The 20957-nt window shown below is 36.5% G+C and overlaps 1 protein-coding gene across 26 annotated transcripts in view; it reads right to left on the bottom strand.

Annotated features, from left to right (window-relative positions):
- The window catches only part of Nrxn1 (neurexin 1), a 1082053-nt gene that overhangs the window by 1047433 nt on the left and 13663 nt on the right, over nucleotides 1–20957 (bottom strand). Inside the window, exon 3 of one of the 26 annotated variants that reach the window (XM_041630264.1) lies at nucleotides 11579–11622. The exons of the other annotated variants lie outside the window; for them this stretch is intronic. Coding sequence (XP_041486198.1) covers nucleotides 11594–11622 — 29 coding nt within the window. The 3' untranslated portion in view covers nucleotides 11579–11593. Of the gene's footprint in view, nucleotides 1–11578; nucleotides 11623–20957 lie in introns of those variants that run through there. 26 annotated transcript variants of the gene reach the window in all.

Genomic DNA, 20957 nt, shown 5'->3' with positions numbered 1-20957 from the left:
CCAAATTTCCAGAAAACAGATTATTGAATATCTGGGGAATATGAGTCAATGGAAATGCTATTATGAGATGAAGCAGCTTTCACAATACAAGTTATTAAAAGGCGCAGATTCAGTGTATGCTTTTTATTGTTAAGCTCGTTTTGGTAACTTCACTTTTAATAAAGGAGCCCACTAAAGATACTTCCCCATGTGCCAAGTGATCTGTCACAGATGGAGTGATTTTCCAGACATTTTAGCTCTTTTGACCTATATCACCTTATCCACATGGAAAAGTCTATATTAAATGCATACTCCTATAATATTACTTCTAAGAGCCTAACATGCAAGGCAAGAGAAAGTAGGGTGAAATTTAGAAATTACTTGGTTTCCCTCTGTCTTCATGAAGATGTCTGATCAAATCTGTGCACAGAGAAATGGTAAGAAGAGAAGGAGAGGAAAAGAGACAAAGGCAACCTGTTTCTGTTTCTGTTCACATGTCAACATGACTACTCTCTCTGCCTTTTTTGTTGTTGTTGTTTATTGAGACGGGATTTGGTTTCTAAGGGTAGCTTTGGAGCCTCTCCTGGAGCACACTCTATAGATCAGGCTGGCCTTGAACTCACAGAGATCCACCTATCTCTTCCTCCCAAGTGCTGAGATAAAAGGTGTGTGCCAGCACTGCCTGGCTATTGACTATAATCATTGTAGAAGCTAATAACTGAATCCAATGTTGTCATTACATAATGACACGTGACCAGTAAATCAATAGGAGCAGTTACAGGTAGCACTTGCCCACCATACACTGCTATTATAGTTAAATGCCTATAACACAATATAGGCACATACATATATGTACACACACACACACACACACACAATCTCTCTTTCCAAAAACTGACACAACTAGTGAGTTCCAATCTCTGAAGTAGATATGAACATTATATTTTACAGATAATAACCTGAAACTTATGCTAACTCCTTTAATCAATTTTCACATAGTAGGTATATAATAAAAAATGTGATCTGGTACATTAGCAAACTGGAAACATCTAGGAGAAGCTCTGTGCTCCTAACAAGCACAGCTCATTGTAGCCAAAAAAAAAAAAATACCTATTATGAAAATAGGCTATTGGCAGGATCTGAAAGAAATGAAGGAGGGCCTCATGAGGATTAAAAGGGAATAATGAAAATCAGGAAGCGGGCTTAATGAGAAAGAAATTCAATATGCTTTGCCTCCTCCCCAATCCTTTTGTGTTTGGCATACTCATGCAAGAATATCTAAGTTAGCTTTCTTATTGTAGTTTGCCTCCACATTACCAAGAAACTCTTCTTTGTGAAGCAGAAGACCAGAACAGATGATAGGAGACTATGAAAAGGATGGATTACTTGTGAAAGCAGATTAGTCGATGTATCATATGGCGTTAAATGCAATGGATATTTTTAGGCGCTATCGACAAGCTTATAGGTACAGCATGAAGTAAAATTTACCAAGCTTTTAACCTGAAAGAAGGACTGCATTTCTTTATCACTGTGAGTTACATAAACTAAGCCTACTCTGAAGGTTTCTAAAACACCACACACAAGAACATAAATATGGCTTTGTAAGAACAGGCTGAAAAGGACAATATTATGGTTCTCTGATGAGAAAGAAAGGTAAATGATGGCTATGGAAGAAAATAGTTATTTTTTAATTGTTTATAAGAAAAATATTCATTGAGTAGTCAGATTGGAAGACACCATAGAGAAATATCCAGGTCCTTTGTTTTAATGAGGGAGAATAGCAGCCTCTGTAGTCTTTCCAGTATCACACCCACATAAGAGCTCTATGCACAGCAAACTGCCTGTATGATTTTTTGGGAACTAAAAGTTATAATATTAACTATTTATTTTGTTTATAATTATTAGTTAGTATAATTATACATTAGCAAATATAAATATAAAGACACCTTCTAATTTATATTTTTATAACCTGAACCTTTTATACTTTACCCTCATTAAACATGTTTTAGTTATGAAGTATTCTATGATTCAGGGTCTTAGAATCCAACCAACCATATTACTTTATTCTATTCTCAGACTACTACTCAATCGTTTTGTGAAATCTACTTTAAATATATGGATAGCATATTGTAAAATGTTTTTCATTTCTGACAAAATGCTATGTAAATAAAATGTGAACATATTTAAAATTCCAGATGGTAAAGTTTTCTTGATATCATAACTTGCCATACACCATGATTCCCAATACACACTATTTATTACATACCTTCTTCCACCTGTAATGTTTTGGACCTGAGGAGTCAGACACTTTACTACTGACATACATTACCAGTTCTTAGAAAACATTTTCATCACTGATAACTACATTATATAAGAAGCAACCTTTCTTTGTTCTTTCCTTGGCAACTCACTCACTGTCAAGAAGAAAGGTGTATAACTATGTTAAGAATGGGAACCCAATCATTTTGCAAATTTTAAGGGGTAGTATTGTGGGGGTGCGTGTGTGTAAAATCCTGTATGGGAACTCTTAAGTTCAAGTATGTAGGTGTGTATAAGTACGTGGGTGCATCCATGTGTGTGAGGAATACAAGTGCATGGCAGCATCCAAGCGTGTGTGTGCACGCAAGCGCATGTGGAGGGCAGAGGACACGCTCTGGTGTCGGTCTTTGGATACTACTACTTCTTTTTGTTAGTTTGAAACATGGTCTCTTGTGCTGTGAAGTCACTGAGTGGCCCGATCCAGTGAATGCCACAGAACAGCCTATTGCTGCTTCCCAGCAGTGATATTAGAAGCTTGTGTCACCATTCACAACTCTTTGATGTGGATTCTCTTAGGTGCAAGGCAGAAACAATCATCAATCAATATGTGAGTTAGTATTAATTTGAGAGAGAGAGAATTGCCTTGCTTCAGGAGTTGATCAAAGGGTGCAAACTGAAAAATAATGACTGCCAAATTGAAAAGTATCCTAGACATCATGTGGCCCCATGCTCTGGTTTTCTAGATGAGGGCACTTTGCTGTCTAGGTTGTCTCCCACCTCTCTGCAAATTTTGTTTTTTTAGCTGTTATTTTAATTTTAACTCTTTTCTGTTTTGTGTTTTCTTGTTGTTGTTGTAGACTTAAAGAATACCCACTTCCATTTACTAACTTACATGCCAACAAAACCGAAAGGACAAGGATTTGATTATTTTCATTTTACTTGCCAAGCTATTGTTGACAGCTACAATCTAAGTATTCCAGGCATATTACTTCCATAGCCATTCAAGACACAAATTGTCACTGATATGTTTCCAAATGAAATATAGCTCAGATATATGTTAAGGAACCCATTCACTCTGTTAGTTAAACCATGGCAGTCTGACTTAAAAGCCTGGTGATCTGCGGCTTTATGAAAGGAATATGGTCTAAGAACTTCATCATTAGGCAATAACTTTGCATGCACATAAAAGAATATGCTTACACAAAGTAAGAAGGCCAGGGTATCACTAAGCAACATACTCTCATGGGAGCACTACTGCACATGTAGTCTATTATTGACCAAAACATCCTTATGCAATACATGACTACCCTGCTTCTATAATGAGTGCGCACATATACAACCAATACCCAACCAATTATTTTGAAGTTACTTTTCAGAATCATCTTATCTATTTCTCAAGAAATAATTTATTTTAAAAGTGGACAAACATAAAGATAACCTGTACTCAAGTTTCCCAGTGATTCCTAATAACTGAAAGAATAACCTTCAGGTTGGTGAAAGCAACCATCACCACCTTCAGGTTGGTGAAAGCAGCCATCCCCAAGCCTGAGGCCCTGAGCCCTGAGTCCAATCCCTTGTAATAGGAGAGAATTAACTTCTAGAGTAATAGGAAAGAACAACACGAAAATATTGTCCTATAACCCACACAGGCATGTTATGATATGCTCCATCCCATACTTATTCACACACAAAATTAATAAATAAAATATAAAGAATTTTGTTGAAATCCTTGGTAGAAAAGAACAACAGAGCCATATGACTACAGACAAATGTGAAGGCAAAGATGTCAACTTTTATCTGTTCCACAGCAAATCTTATCGTATTTGGAGAAATGAGTTTTAAAGTGTCTCTTTCAAAGGACAAAATTCTAATCTAAATGCAGTTCTCTGCTGGAAACTTCATTAGCCCTATATTGAGCATCTGAGAGGCAGTGCGCAATACGAACAGAAAATTATTAAAGTTGCAGGTGATATGTTATATACATAGCATACAAACATGTTTTTCAATGTACCATTCAAAATTGGAACTAAAATTATATACAAGAACAACAACAAGCAAAATTAACTCTGTGGGAGCTACAGGAGGTACAGGACACAGAATAACTGGAACCTGATTTGTTAATCAAATAGGAACGGTAATGTCGTTATGTGGCACCTTCCGTTCTTTTTTTCAAAATTTGTTCTCAACAAGGTTTTCAGTTTTAAATATGTCAGTCACTCATGCTTGAAGAAAATGCTTGTGCTTGGCCAACAATCTTAAAATATAAAAGATCATTTTATCAAAAAATGCATGTATAGAAGTATTCCTATCGAAGTCAAAGCAATCAATCAATAGGTGACTTAGAATTAATTTGGTCGAGACCCATGTTGCTTTGTGAATTGATTAAAAAGTACACACTAAAAAGTAATGGTGGATGGTGGTGGCGCACGCCTTTAATCCCAGCACTCGGAAAGCAGAGGCAGGTGGATCTCTGTGAGTTCAAAGCCAGCCTGATCTACAAGAGCTAGTTCCAGGACAGGCTCCAACGCTACACAGAGAAACCCTGTCTTGAAACAAACAAACAAACAACAACAAAATGGTAATGACTTTTCAAGCTGAGAAGAGTCATGGAGGTTATTTAGGCCCACCTTCTTGCTCTTCAGATGATGTCTTTTAGAGAATAATGGTGACTAACTCAAGGATATGCAGCAAGTACTGTCAAAGATGACATAAAGTTCAGAGGGCCTGAAACTGAGAAAAGGTCATTTGAAAATGTGAGGCTGCTGGAAGATGTTATGGGCCTTTAAATAAGTGGTACACCCTGTACAGTAGCATATTCTTCAGCAGAGCAAACGTGCTGCAGGCAGACCTGGTCTCTCTGGTGAAAATCAGCTCAAAAGCACAGGGCAATAACTCTTGTAGGACGAAGACAATGCTTCAGCTGCTTTAGAGCCTACTTGCTTCGATCTCCACGTTGTCATTCTGGCTCATCCTATAGGAGTATGAAGGGACTTCAAAGGTAATTGCTTTTAGCTTTTTAAAAATTTGGCTTATTGTGGTACAAATGTATTTAAAAGACTAGGGTGATGAATCACCAAACACTGCTGAATAATGCTATTACAGAGAAAGAAATCTTGGCTATGTGGAATATTTATGATTTTGACAATGAATATTCAACAGGTTCCGCAAGGAGATGTCTTAGAAATACTGAGCTCCTGTTTCTACAGTGAAGATGGAGGAAATCTGTACCGATGTGGAACGATGGTGAATGGGTTGTCTGCTTGGGCAGGGCTAGGCGGTACTATTTAAATCATTTTGCTCTACCATGATAAAATAGATTGATGCTTCCTGAACTACAATATGAAAGAAATAGTCAACTCACATTGTCTTCTCCAGAAAGCATGAATAGAATCAGAGCCAATAGCATCACTGGAGAAAGTGGAATAAAGTTTCTTTGTCAAATTAACTTGTTCTAAACAAGGTCTATTCAGGTCAGGACAAAATTTGAAAGCCTATATATGCATGTCTTTACTATCACCTTCAGCACAGTGGAGAAAATGGGAAAGGGTTCTAGAACATCAAGAAAACCTGGCTTTAACTCCACATTCACATTTATTAGACTTCTGGGTTTCAGCAAACACAGAACGGAGCAAACTTGTTTGATAGATGGGGATGCATTCAGATGTGGAAGGCTGGATCCCAGACTGACCTAGGACTTCTTACATCCATACTTTCTTCTTTTCTACATTACCTACTAATACAAGAAGCTCACTGTGGAAATCCACAGTGTGTAGACGCTTTCCAAATCAGGATCCTGCACATGAGCCAGGTTCTACACACTCATGAGTGGGAAGTGACTCAGAGTCATAGCAGCATTTCTTCCTGTCATAATTTTCCTCCGTGGGTTACATTTAAGGAGTGAAATGAGTCAATGAACATTTTTCTCCTATTATATTGTCCCTGAAGTTTAAAAGTTACAAGACAGTAGAACTATGACTTAATATATTGTTAATAGAAAACCATAATAATTTATTTAAAATGTCTTGATTTGATTTGGTAACCAAAATTTTTTCCAGGGCAGCCTTTCTAAGTCTTTATCACTTAAAATGAAAGCAATTTTCACCTATGTAACTTAACATATACAACATTTCTAAAGGTCAACATATAACAGACAGTCTTAAATGATAGTGAGTTTTTAAACTTACATATATTTATATTTTGAAATGCCATGACGATTTCTGAATTTAAAAATGGAAAGAAACAAAAAAAGACTAAAGGACAAACATTTTCTAGAAAAGCCAATATGCTCCATAAAGTGGAAATAGTGTTAATATGAACAATAACCACAAGAACACACACCAAAGTCTTACTGAATCAAAAATTCATCCCAGGATCTTTGGAAGTGTATATGGTACCCCAAACCTCCCTCATGTGATCTTATCCATTGATTTTTAATGCTACCATTTTCAACTGCTATTGAGTCCAAAAACTTCTGTAAGTTTAACACTGAGGCACTAATAAGTCAATATTTGTCAGTTGCTTAATATTATACATATGTATACAAAAAGGAGCAATGCCAGAAAATTTTAGCTGACTCAAAATTGAGACCTCTAGTTAATTGATAACTAGAATATCACTGAAAAAAAGGGCAATAAAATGCAGGAACTATTTCAGTACAGCATTCAAGACATATATTTCACATTCAAAGTCTTTTACATGAATGCAGTTGTCAAAATGATTTGCGTGTGTTTACTCACAGATTGTATTTTAATATGCTAGAGATAATGGGCCATTATCCGTCCTTTCCATTCTTGATTCTAGTAGGTTTCCAAAGAAATAACTTGGGCTGGACACAGTACAGAAATATGCTAATAAGATTGCAATTGCATGAGGATAAAAATTTAGACTGTATTGAATGTTTGGCACATAGTCGACTGTGACAATAATGACAATATAAATGTGATGCTTAGAAAAGTAATCTCTGCTAAAGTGGTGTTGACAACAGAAACGCATTTTACCATCCTGTAAGTAAGTCTATGACATTTCAAAGTATTTTATAAGCTTTTGCACAAAGTATTCAACCCCTCTGTAATGTGAATACTTTCAAGATAAAAATATTTTATATGTTTATAGCACAGTATTGACTGGATCATTATAAAATTAATTGATAAATGAGTAACTGAAAGTGTCAAGACAATGTTAGATATTGACATATATTAGGCACTTAATATAAGTGGATATGAAATATTTTATATTTGTGTCTTATGCATATTCCCAAGTTTCATGTACTGAAGGCCTTGTCCTGAGTTGATGTGTGTAGCAGAAACTGGCAGAACCTGTAGGGTGTTAAGACTAAGAGCAACAACAACAAAAATTAAGTCATTCTTGGTATGCCCTTGATTGAATATGGTGACTCAAACTTTTTCCCTCTCTCTCTTTATCATTGATTTTGGTATGGCATAGAGTGAGCTGCTTCTTCTATGAGGTCCCTGAAAGAGGTTCTTCCTTGCCAATAGCCTAGACAGAGCACAGCCAAGGACTAGGAACCATGAACTGCAAATGCTGAAACCTTCAAGAAAAACAAGTCTTCTCATCCTTTCAAATGATCTTAACAGGTATTTTATTACAGTAGCAACAGAAAATCGCTACATAAATATGTTTAGACTAGAAATGACAGGAAGCTCTTCATCGAAGATTAAAACTAAGCTGACAAAAATATTATGTGGATCTTTATCACTGGTATTACCATTTTGAGCAATCATTTGAAGTGGTATCCACAAGTTGACAAAAAATGACAGAAGATACATTAGCTAGTTAACTCATTAACATGTGCTTTGGAACTTTGCTGGGGTCGCTATAACCATTTTCAGCTACCCATTTATTTATTCATTTGCTGTACTCCTACTTCCCACTATACATAGTGAATATCCCACGTGAAACTTGACAAATAAGACCCTGTATTCTCCCCACTGAGTCCAGAAAGGAAGGCCAGCAGGAAGGAGAGGGCTCCGAGGAAGCTGACAGACTGGAATGGGATGGGAGGGAAAAGGGCCACAGTCCTTCCAGATAATCTTTTGTTTTACTCAGTGAAAACTATTGGTAAATTCCATATGTGTGACTTTCAAAACAAACATTTAAACCAAAATTCTATTCCCAGTTTTTACACTGGTTCTATGTTCACCCTGGTCAAGCACTGTATTATTCTAACTAAAGAAGGCTCCCTCACTTCTCTCTCTTGCAGACCTGCCGTCTATCTAGTCTTTCTATTCTCCTTACAAGTGTTTGAATGAATCCGGCCCTTGCTGTAACCTAACAGATTCCACTTAATCTGGTTCCTGTGCCCATGACTCCCGCCTCTGAGTCTCTATTTAGCTCAGGGTTTAGTTGCTCAGTATTCAAGCTTTAGACACAGATGCCAGTCTTGTGCACTCATGTTCAGGCCTACATCAGCAATGTATATTTTCTTACTGTGGTGTTCCCTCAAATGTCACCTTCAGAGGACTTAATGCAATTCCTCTCGTGCTTTAATTTTCTTCATACGTAGCACTTGTCATTACTGACATCAGTTGCCTTATGTAATATTCCTGTTGCTTGATTTCATTATCACCTTCCTTCCTGCCAGAGCTTGTCCACAAACGCAGGGTTTCATTGCAACAGGACTCTATCTGCAGGACCGATGACATGATTCAGCTTAGTGCAAGAGCTACGAAATACTTTTCCAAAGAATAAATATTTTATTTAGTCCTTACATTCCCAGAAGTTACTAACAGGATTACTATTTATAGACAAAGATAGTAAAGAAGAAAAGAGATGACACAACCATTTCTAGGAAGCGATAAAAGGATCCAGGTAATGGGGTTCACATTTAAGGACTGGATGGATGCCTGACACAAATGGAAAATAAAAACAAAAAACAAGCAAACAGATTAAAAATGATAATAAAACACTTTTTCCTTTGGGGAGATTTTAATCGCTTGATAGTTTTAATTCCAAAACTACAAAATATATACTTTGAAATAATATTGTACTTGATTCTCTAATCTCAATTTTCTTTTCTTTTTCTGTTTTTTTTTTGTATTTTTCTAAACATTTTTACCAATTAATGATCATTATTTTTGAAAGACAAGAAATGAGAGAAAATAGTTTTGTTGTTTTCCACTATTTAATTCCACTCAATGTTTCCATGACATGGCTAAGTTCAGATTCTGATCCTTTTTATGCCAGGCATAAGTTAAAGTTTCGAAGTAAGCTTGCAAACCAGAGCATATAGCAGAAGAGCATGGGGAAGTAAGGGGAAAGGGACTGAAGGATTAGGGGTAAAAAGGTGGATTGGACTGTATTGCCTTCACAATTCGTGGCTGAATAGTCTTTATGATTTGTTTTGCTTTGTCTTCAGGGCTGAATGAATGCTTTGTAATCAGAATAGGGCTAAAATCCAGTTCACCACCTTCATGCAGTTCCATTCCCATATACTAATTCATTGTGGGTTGAGGAAAATAAGGTATAAATTTTCATAGAAGAGGAAAAATTGTGTTGCTAAAACTTACAGTGAGCGAGAGCTCAAAGGCACACCAGAGCAACATACAAATATATAAATAAAACTCAGAGGATCATCTCTTTGGTGTGTTTCCAAAACATGAATTTGATAAGGGAGCTCCTGCAAGTCTTTTATCTACAAAGTTAATTTCATTATTGTACTATACTCTACTTAGAATTTAAAAAAGGCTAGAACCACACATTTATTAAAATTGTAATGAATGACTCACTTAGGCTTTGATCTTGTATAATAGTTTTAGTGAGCTCTCCTAAAAAGAGATCAATTAAGCATTTTTTCAAACAATACCCTCAGACAAATCATTTGTAATTCACTTTATTAAAATTTAAGCACAGAACACATTATTATAAAAAATAAACTCTCCACTATTTGTAACTTTTTTTCTTCAACATTGGGTACAGGCCTATTTCATATCTGACATGACAAACTAAAATTTGTACTTAATGATGACATCATTTGGGAACATTCTTCCCTCACAAATGCCACTTTAACATGTTGGAATCAGCTTTTCCTAACGTGCTATGCTGAAGGAGGTCATACAACCCAATGAAAAATGTGTGAGCCTGTGCCTGACCAGGTACCTGACCCTCCACTAGAGTTGCTCTGCTTAGTGCTGGAGACAGGGACTTCCAACTTCCTTCTCTGTGAGGAGTCATAGAGAAAAATCAGGCTGTTTCCCACAGTTTGTAACTACATGGCAATGGTTCCCAACCTGTGGGTTTTGACCTCTTTGGGTGTCAAATGGCCCTTTCACAGGGGTCACCTAGACCATCAGAAAACACAGATATTTATATTATGATTCATAACAATAGCAAAATTACAGTTATGAAGCAACAACAAAAATAATTTTATGGTTGGAGGTCAGCACAATATGAGGAACTGTATTAAAGGATTGCACCTTTAGAAAGGTTGAAATCAAAAAAAAAAAAAAGAAAGGTTGAGATCACTGCTTTAGGGTCATGTTATTTGTGTCCTATTTCTCCATAGCTAGCCATTCATCATCAAATCTCCCATAGAAATAGAAAGGTCTTCATGTCTATGAAGGCTTAAGTGTCCTGAAAAGCCTGTTAAATAGATATGGGTGCCTTGCCATGGATCATCTGTTTTTCAGGAATCACAGAGCCCAGGAGAGGTAAGGGGGACTTGTCTCCCCCCATTTCAAAGCTCTAATGTTTTATGATAAAATGGAGTCAAACTAACTTCTGCATTTTATGACACAACCAAATCCACTATTAAAAATCTATGCTTCTAGGAAAAGTATTTTTCATCAACTGATACACTTTACTAGAATACAGAATCATAGTCCATATCATGTGGCACTTGACTTATTTGCTATAGTATGCCATTGCTTTTGTGCTCCAAACACAAAGACTCACATAATAAAGAATTTTGTTAAAATGACCTTCCCTGAGGAGAACACATTCATTTTCCAGGGCCCATGAGGAGCTTTGTTAGAAATCTGAAGATCTCTTCAACTTTATACGTAAAAGGAAATCAGCAAGTCGCGCCAGAAGGGGACAGAAAGAGACCAAAGGGAATGCGTCATCGGATATATTACATCATATGTGCAAATGATAATGCACAACTTCTGAGGTGGTATTTGCTTTGATACCTAAAAATGGAATCATGGAATTTAAGCAGGGCCCATGTCCTTGCTATATGCATGAAACTGCTTTTGTGACAAGAAAAGATCTTTCAGCTTTTCTCCATTTGCGAAGAGAAGTGGCTGCAGTGGATCCCTTCATAGGTTCTCCAAACTCAAAAGTCGCGTTTCATTACTCAGTACATTCTTTTTGATTCCAGTACAAACCTGTGTTCGGGTCATCTCGTCAATCCACTGATGTCTCCAGCTGGAAGCAGCAAGAGAGAAGCAGTCAAGGAGACCCTTCACACCTCCTCCATTTATAGCAATTCTCTCCTGGGATACCTTACATTTGCATCTGAGCATCTATGCTGCTGTGCAGCCCTTGGGGTAGAAAACAAACAAATGCTGGACTCTGTGAAAGGACCAGCTATGAATTTCTAAAGTGTAGCAATTTAGTGACAGAAAAGAACAGCCAGAACAGAAATTCTTGTTTCCAAGCACAAATCGTTTTATTTCTTTATTATTTATTTCTTCACTTTTGGTAGTGCTATGTTTGCGCATTTAGAAAATTAAGTTTCATGAAGGTAACTTGGATATAGCTTGACAAGCAAATAGTTTTCACACAATTTTGGATGATAACACATGGCTATCATTTTTACCCCCTCACCTACAAGTGCTGATATAAACCTATTTTAAAAGTAGGCTTGACAATGACCAAAGGACTCACTTCTCCTATCTTACGGAACATATTTTTCCTGCAAAAATAACTGGATGTTGGGACAAAAATGGAAAATATGCTTGGTAAGCATAAAAATAGATCAGAGAAAGGGCAAAAATACTAAGGGACACAAGTTTTAGACTCCAGTGAAATTTCAGTGAATGAATCATGCCCTCAAAAGAGTAACACACTGGGAGGCATTACAATATGCCTGTTCGTTTATATCTAGCTGTTTAAAAATACCAGAAAATTGCATTGTGGCAATTTCCCCACTAATATTTTCTCTTCTATTGATTGCTCTAAGATGATACATGTTCCAGGTCACACAGTTCCAACATTTAACAGAAAATTATTTTATGTTATGTGTATGCCTTTCTTGAACACATGTCTCTGTATGATGAACAAGCCTGGTATTCTGGAGGGCAGAAGGTGTCAGATTCCATGAACCTGGAGTCACAGGCGGTTGTGAGCACCTTGATAAGGGTGCTGGGACTCAAACCTGAGACCTCTGCTCTAGCACTGAGCAACTCCAGCTCCCGCTTTCACTATTCAGGAATGCTTACAGTAACAAAAACCACTTTCTTTCTTTCTTTTTCTTTTCATTTTTGTCTTTTCTTTTTTCTGTCTTTTTAATTGACTTTTATTGAGCTCTACATTTTTCTCTGTTCCCCTCCCTGCCTCTCCCTTCCCCTTCAACCCTCTCTTAAGGCCCCATGCTCCCAATTTACTCAGGAGATCTTGTCTTTTTCTACTTCCCATGTAGATTAGATCTATGTATGTTTCTCTTAGGGTCCTCATTGTTGTCTTGGTTCTCTGGGATTGTGGCTTGTGAGCTGGTTTTCTTTGCTTTATGTTTAAAAACTACTTATGAGTGAGTACATGTGATAATTGTTTTTCTGTGTCTGGGTTACCTCACTCAAAATGATGAAACCACTTTTTTAATTTATTAGTTGTACTCAAATATTCTACTTATACTTAAACTATTTGCTTGTCAAGCTATATCCAAGTTACCTTCATGAAACTTAATTTTCTAAATGTGCAATTGTCTTCAATTAAGTAGTTTTATTAGATTCCTTTGCTATAAAAATTACATAATTTTAATATTAGGTATTTTGGGTATACTAGAAAAGAAGTTTGAGATACACAGTTAATGAAACCAAAGTCCAAAAAGCAAGTAGACTGAAAGAAAATGCTAGAACCAATCAATTAACTATGTTAGTGAACATCTTCAGTTACTACACACATGCACACACACACACACACACACAATTGAACTGATAAATACCCTTAGCAGTCTGAATAAATGAAACAACATCTACATTAGGAATTAAGCCTTTCCTTTCCATGCTTTTTTGGTTTCTATGAATATCTAGTTGCACATAATCCCAAATGCGGTAGCCTCACAGCAGTTACACTTTTGAGGAAGAAGTAAGTGGCATTTGGGGTTAGAGATGGAAACTTTCCATGCCAAATGCACACTAGGAAACAACTAAGTGAACATGCAAATCATCTTATATACACTGGTGAATCAATACAGGTGAGCTATCCTCAAAGTCTAGACATCATGGACGAGCCTAAGACAGGAGGATAAAAGGAAAAGGAAATGATGCATTTCTCAGTTAACTCATCCATTTGCAATTTTCAATGGAAAGTTGTGTTAACACTTTTCATTATTTTGGCACAAATGTAGACAAACTAAAGAGCCAAATAAGTACTTATTGATAATATAAATGCATACAAAATAGACGAAGGAATTCTATCAACCATTTGGAAATAATCAGGTACTTCAGAATTCCTATTCTGGTAAGGAGCTGTTGCAAGAATAATGTATTACAAAACCAAGTTGTCTGTATTCTGCCTACTCAGCCATCTCTGATTTAAGGCAGTGATGGGGGTCAATAGAAAGAAATTTTTTTAAAAATGTGCAGGTAGATGCTGAGGGAAACCTTATACAAGGTCTCAAATCCTGCATCTCACTAGTAACCTTTAATTAATTATGAAGAGGAGGACCAACCTGACAAATGTGTCAGTGGTATGGCTTTGCACACAATAAGCAGGTGTTCTACTTTTGAAATACGTTCTAGACTCAAGTATTGAAAAAGTCAGAATTATATCAGATTTAAACTCTAAAATTCTCCTTATGTCACACTTAGGAATACATTCTGAAAAGTTCATGATCTGTTCTGTTCTGAAAACATGAACATTCTTTCTGAAACAGGATGTTCGATTCAACACAATGGTACAAATTATTGGAGAATAACATAATGGGTCTCATCTTCTGAAATGGACAGTGGTTGGCATTTCAAAAGAGTTTAATAGACAACTTCACAAGATAAAGATTGCCAACTTTGTTTAGTAATATGGTCTCGAACTTATATATTACATTTTTGCAACAATATCCATAGATTTTTCTGGGCTCCATTCATTGATCTTCACAAGTTGTTTACCTCCTTCAGCATAAATATATATGTTATTTATGCTACATTTATCTTTGCTTATACTCACTAAAATATTTAAACACGTAAAAACTTACATATATATTCATATTAGGTAATGAGTCATCATACACAGTTCTATAGTGGTTTATTTAACCAAGTCCAACAAGTGTGGGTACTACATATTTGCAAACTTGTCAAACTTATACATTTTTTCTCAGGAAAAAATTCTTGAAGTACTTTTTAAAAAGGATACACCTACTTAAATTTCCATAGCCATTATCCAACAGTCCCTTAAAAAAAAAAAAAGCAATGTAGCAATTCCGTTCTACCCAACCACGTGCAAAAACCTAGGGAAGCCAGTATTTCCACACCACTGCCAAAACTGGATATGATGGTACTCTTTAATCTCCACCAGCTGTACAGAATGTAGTACCTTTCTTTCATAAGCATTTCTTTACTTATTGAGGTCAAACTTCTTATACATTGAGTTGCTTGGATTTCTCTTCAAAAAAAACTTCTTTTTTTGGTCTGCTTGACTTTTGTCTTTAATAGTCTAACTTCTTCATGTCTTGGAATTAATTAGGCTTACTGACATTTATCGAACTCCCTACTGTGGACCAAGCTCTGTTAGCTGGAAGGTATAAGTGTCACTCAGAGGAATTAGATTCAATGGAAAAATAGGTGAGACAATAGGCAATGGCAACAAATCAAAGCTAGGAACTGGGTCTACACAAAGCAGCAAAGGCCCTGCTGGAACAGTGGTGATGACCAGGAAGGGATTTCAAGATAGACTTCACAAAGAAAGTATAATAGATGAATTTTGAGTAACAGGTGAAATTTCATCAGAGATCAGAAAAGCACAAAATCTGCGAAGAAAAGCACAAATAAAGGCCCCAAGACATAAGCGCAAATACCACTCATAATATCAAAAATGATTGGCTTGTTTACAAGGTTTCGGAAGGGAGAACAATGTCTGAAAGCAGCCTGGGAAGACAGGAAAATCTTATGAATTTGTGTTTTATCCTTTAGCCAAGGGAAAAATCATCTTTAAAGGGTCATTTCTACAGAGGACTAAGAGCTTAGGATGATGGGTAAGGAACTCTAAGATTAAGGCAATGGCGAGGAGACTACAACACACTTTGTGGGCAAGACCAAGAGCCTAGGATGACACAATATTAATGCAACCAAATGAACACGGTCATTAAAAGCCCGTAATTAGTTTCCTTGTAGTCTACTTTCTCTTTCCAGTACTCATCTCTGTGGTACATTTACTGCTTTGGATAAGGCTATGCCAGAGCCAGCCCACTCTAGCAGAAGATGGCTTCAATTCCAGACTGCATCAAAACATCACATTCCACACCAAATAAACCTAAACCATGAAATTTCCTTGCTTTCATTGTGTTCACATTTGTGCCAACATAAAACCAGTGCTTTTCCTACTCAGTTTCTATAAACTTCTAGGCACTACTGCAAACTGATTTCTTTTTGTATTAAAACAACCCAGTGTTTTGAGTCATTAGAAATGATGGAGTCTTCATTAGGAGCAAAAGTAGCTCACAGGTGAATTTTTAAAGGGTTCACAATTTGCACTCTTAACAGTATTTGCAATTTTTCAAAAACTAAGCCCAATTCTACTACTATTAGTAATACATCTTCAATAAAGATATAGTAATAAATGCGCAGACATACATCTTGCTGTTGATATCATGAATAACAGCAAATTTTGCTCATAGTTTTTTTTTTTCATTTTTTAAACTTGTGTTTCCATTTCGACTCTTTATATATGCTACCAAACATGCAGGTTTCTGGTATCAGAAACACAGGAGTGAGCCCTGCCTAAAGACTAATATTTCACCTCCTTATATATGATTGTATTTTAATAAGGGATTTAGAATTATGAACCGTAAAATAATAGAAGGGTCAAAGATGAGAATGAATTTTTACTTTGTGTATCTACTTTGGCAAAGTAACCAAGAACAGGACACAAAACAAATAGTTTTAGTGACTATTTTGGTTGTTTTCCTTTTTTATTCATTTGCTTTGTTTTTAAATCAAAACTTTTTCAGACCTCTCATTTCATCCTTCTCTAGGAAAACTTTATTCCAGTGACAAAGTCACTTTCACCCAATTATATTTCCCAGAAGAATAGTGGCAAAGCCTATGAAGGGAGTGAAGCGTGAGAGACAGCATGGTTTCAGCATGGGAGATACACCAGAGATTGCACAACAAGCAAGAGGTTGTCCATGGTGAATCTTAAATACCGGCAGCAGCTGTAAACAGAAGCCTGGGCACTCCATTGAGTAAAGAGGGCACGGACAATTGCTCAGGACAAACATAAGTGTGTGGTAGGAGAGCCCATCCAGTGTGCAGTCCAAGGACCCAGAATAAGGTAGGTGGAGCCATTATTACAGCAGCTCCAGCACTTGAATCCTTTTCTTCTTTTGACAAGAGATAGGTTGGAGGGTACTTATAAAGCATATTTTTGTTTTACGCTATGGTCAACTCAGTACTTAAGATATTTTCACATTAAATGTTTTCCAAGAGGTATAATAATTACATCACAAGAGAAATGAAAGAAACCCAGAGTATCATTTAACCGAGAAAATTCAAGGGCCTTTGTCTACCTAAAACATCCCCCAGGGAAGACTTACCCACCACTTCTTGTTCTGGTTTCCCATTTACACAAATTTGAGAGAAAATGCAGTTTTCCATTTATTTGGCCAAAGCCAATGTTCTATTCTTCAGACAAATTTCTATCATTGGTCTTCCGTGAACCAAATTGCCTTTTGTTAGTTCAAATAATGTTATTTCAATTTGTCAATTTAAATTTATCCAGCAAACTTTTCCTGTTTGCTATAGTGTCAAGACATTCCCTGTTACACAATTCTGAACCTCTTATTTACAAACACTAGTGAGAGCTCTCTCTTTAACCCATTGGTTAAAAATAGCTTGTAAGTCTAATGAAGCCACTGTGATGCGATTTCTAAGGAATGGATGGAAATTAATAGCTCAGAGAAAGTCAAAGGGAAGGTAGATGAGAGGAAAGAAAAAAGAAGATGCTGTAGATAAGTAGAGCACAATGGGAGGAGTACTTGTGGGAGATTTTTGCCAGCAGTAGGAAGCACAATGATTTCAAAGGAAGGAGGTTGAGTGCCAGACCACTGTAACTGAAGGAGAATAGAGAGGACTTTGTGTCCAGTGAAGACCGTTCTCAGTTCTCATTCATGCTCTCAATCAATCTCTCTCTCTCTCTTCTGTCTGATAAACATAATCCAAGGGGACACTAACTATATGGATTTCATCTCCATAGAATACATAACAGGAAGATATTAATTTACATCAGTAGTGAAAGTGTTTTCATTAAACTGAGAAGAAATTCAGTGCCTGAAGTGTTACTAAAGTTAGAATTCTGAAAAAGGGGAAGTCACATTAGACAATGCACACATCTTTAAAACACTGAATTCTACCATATGAAGACATGGAGAAGATATATAGTTACTGTTTTCTTAAAGAAGGAATTAGAAGTTGGAGATATGGCTTCCTGAGCCATACAATTTGGTTTTACTGCCTACTTGGAGAATTCCTACTATATGAATGCAGGCAATTTTCAATTCTAAGTCTTAGCTTTCTCGCCTATGAAATAGCTAAAATAGTACATACCTTATAGGGATCTGTGGTGAACTAAATGATCAAATGTGGATAAAGGCCTGCAAACAACACAAAATATATAGACACAGCATTGCATGCCCTGGCTACTGCTTTTGACTTAGTGGGGGAATTGCAACAATAAAATGTTATAATAAGATGAAAACAGCATATAATTGGCTTAAAGAAGCAGTGCTTTCCCTTGCCCTTTCCTTTCTCCTCTTTATTTCTGTAGCCCAAATGTTCATTTTGGTTAGAGACCAAAAATGAACATTACAGCTCCTTCCCACTGACCAGATGTATGAATTTCCTTAACTTAAATCCACAGTGTCCCATCAATATAGCAGGTGCAACAGAATCCCATCTCTTGCACACACACTCTCATTCTCTCCCCCACTACATATTTTCTCTAATACTTTCCCCCCAAATTGTCTTCTTTTTCCTACTTTTCCTATTTTTCCCAGTCCTTTTCATTTATCTACTGGAAGAAATAAACCCCCATGTATGTTTGGCAACAGCCCAAATCTCCATTTTCTCTAGCTAAAATGAAACACAAGTATTTCTGTGTAGATGATACGACTTTTATATTTCAGGGGAGTCTTTAAATGTAATTGAATTAAATGATGTAGGTTGTGATAAAAAAGGCTTATAATATTGCAACAATTAGAACTTAAAAGTTGCAAGGATAGAGTAATAAAAAGCTAATGATTTACTATGTAACAAAAGAATATAATAATAGAATCTAAGCAGTGAGTTATGTTATGAAGCTTATGTTACACAGATACTAAAACCAAAAATTTTCAAAATAGATTTCTTATTATTTTCATAAAAGTGCTTTTTAGGATCTTTGAGGGTTTTTTGGCGAAATGTTCATTTTAAAATTCTCCTATACTCATGTAGTGGTTTCTGCTTATTTTGACCTTGTATAGAGCTTAGTAAGTTTAAACCCTTAGCTTTCATATGCATGGAAATTGAAAACCTTCATTATTCTTAGGTAAACATATTCATTTGTTTTTATTTTTGCTGTTGTTCACACAACACTGACACTAATATGTAATGAAAAAGTAATATAACCTTTAATAGTATGCTCAATCTGAAAAGAAGTACTAGTTTGAGATTAAAAATAATCTTTTTATATTTTAAGGTCCTGTGTAAGGAAGAATAAATGACAAAAAATATTTTAGGATATATAAACTATTGTACTTCAAGGACATCTTAAGTAACATTTATTTTTAATAATTTTATATAAAATTTTGATTTCTAAAACTGATTTTGCTTGAATTATATCACTTTCTTGCAATTCATATTTTTCTGTATGTCTGAATGTAAACATATACACTTACACATAAATTTATGTAGAAAAATGAATGTCTCTCTCTTTTTTTTTTTTTTGGTTTTTCGAGACAGGGTTTCTCTGTGGCTTTGGTCTCATTATTTCTAAACTTCTCAATACTCCACTGCACTTGATCCAAGTAGGCTTTCATAAATGTATCTTATTACACATTTAATTGTGCAACGCAGGTAATGAAGTACAATATTTAACTTTGTATTTTTTAACATTCTCAATTCAGTCAATTAAGCATGTAGTACATATAATATCATGTTGGGCCTCATAAGGCCCCGGCGTGAGGCACAGGGTAACTTCCTGAGCCTAGCTCGAGTTTGGAGACCTGTCTTTGGCCATGACTTCTGCATATGAGTGACTCAGCACAGACCTACCCAAACCCAACTCTGCCCAGCCATTGCTAACTTAGCAGGATATTATTGGCCCTTATTCCTTACCCCGCCTCAACCCATCCCAAGATTCCCACCCCCTATCTCAGCCTTATATAAGTTCCTGCCTGATGCAATAAAATGGATCCTGCTTCGACAGACTCCTGACTTGGGGTGTGTGTGTGTGTGTGTGTGTGTGTGTGTGTGTGTGTGTTTCTCCCTGGTAGCCAGAGGGGAGGTTTAAGTCACTCACCATCCAGCTCAGCCCCAGGGAAAGTCTGGCAAGTCTGGCTCTTCCCCCTTTCTGTTTCTGCCGGAGAACCCAGTAATATCACATATAATTTTAAATAACCAATAATATTAATTTTAGGTGAATTCACTTTTGCACTAAAGAAAAAGAGCTGAAGGTAGAAAATTGAACCTTCCACGCAGCAGTTATAGTTATATGCTGCCATGCCAGCTTCTTCCCAAAGGAGAATCCAGGCATGATTAATTATAGAGACATCATTACTTAGAAGAAAAACATGAGTCTTTAATTTCCTTGCTTCTGCTGGACTGAGGCTCTTCATTCTGCTGAATCTAGCAATATCTAAGAAACACTGAAGCTAAGCTGTCTGTACAGAGAGGCCCAGGTATCATTAGGTCGGGAACAGCAGTGTCTCCTGGGCTCTCTGATCACTGCTGCTTCCACTGCGGATGAGCATCAACACAAAATTCACTGGCTCTAATAGGACATATCTCCTGGTGGCAAAAGGATGGTTAGATGACAATTGCATTTGGTGTCTTCTCTTCTAACTTTTGGATTTCTAGGCCTTTCTGTAAAGCAAACTACATAAGTTTCAAAGAAGCAGCACTGTCCTCAGACTGTACAGACAATGTCCCGCTCATCCTGCTAATGTGCCGCACAGAGTGTGGAACACAAGTAAGCACACAAGAGTTCAAGAGAGCACTTTGGCTTGCCAGCTAAGACTTGTCCTCCCACTTCCTTCTAAGAATAGTCTCTTATAAGCTACCAGGAATAGCATAAAGAATGCATCTTTCTAACTCCAAGAATGACCGTTTAGCAAAAAGTTGGGAAGCCAAACT

The sequence above is a fragment of the Microtus oregoni genome, unplaced genomic scaffold (genome assembly GCF_018167655.1).
Source record: "Microtus oregoni isolate MIOR12 unplaced genomic scaffold, Mior012 000034F_ref0000314, whole genome shotgun sequence".
NCBI lineage: Eukaryota > Metazoa > Chordata > Mammalia > Rodentia > Cricetidae > Microtus > Microtus oregoni.
Note: the sequence above shows the minus strand (reverse complement) of the source record. Positions and strands in the feature narration are given on the sequence as shown.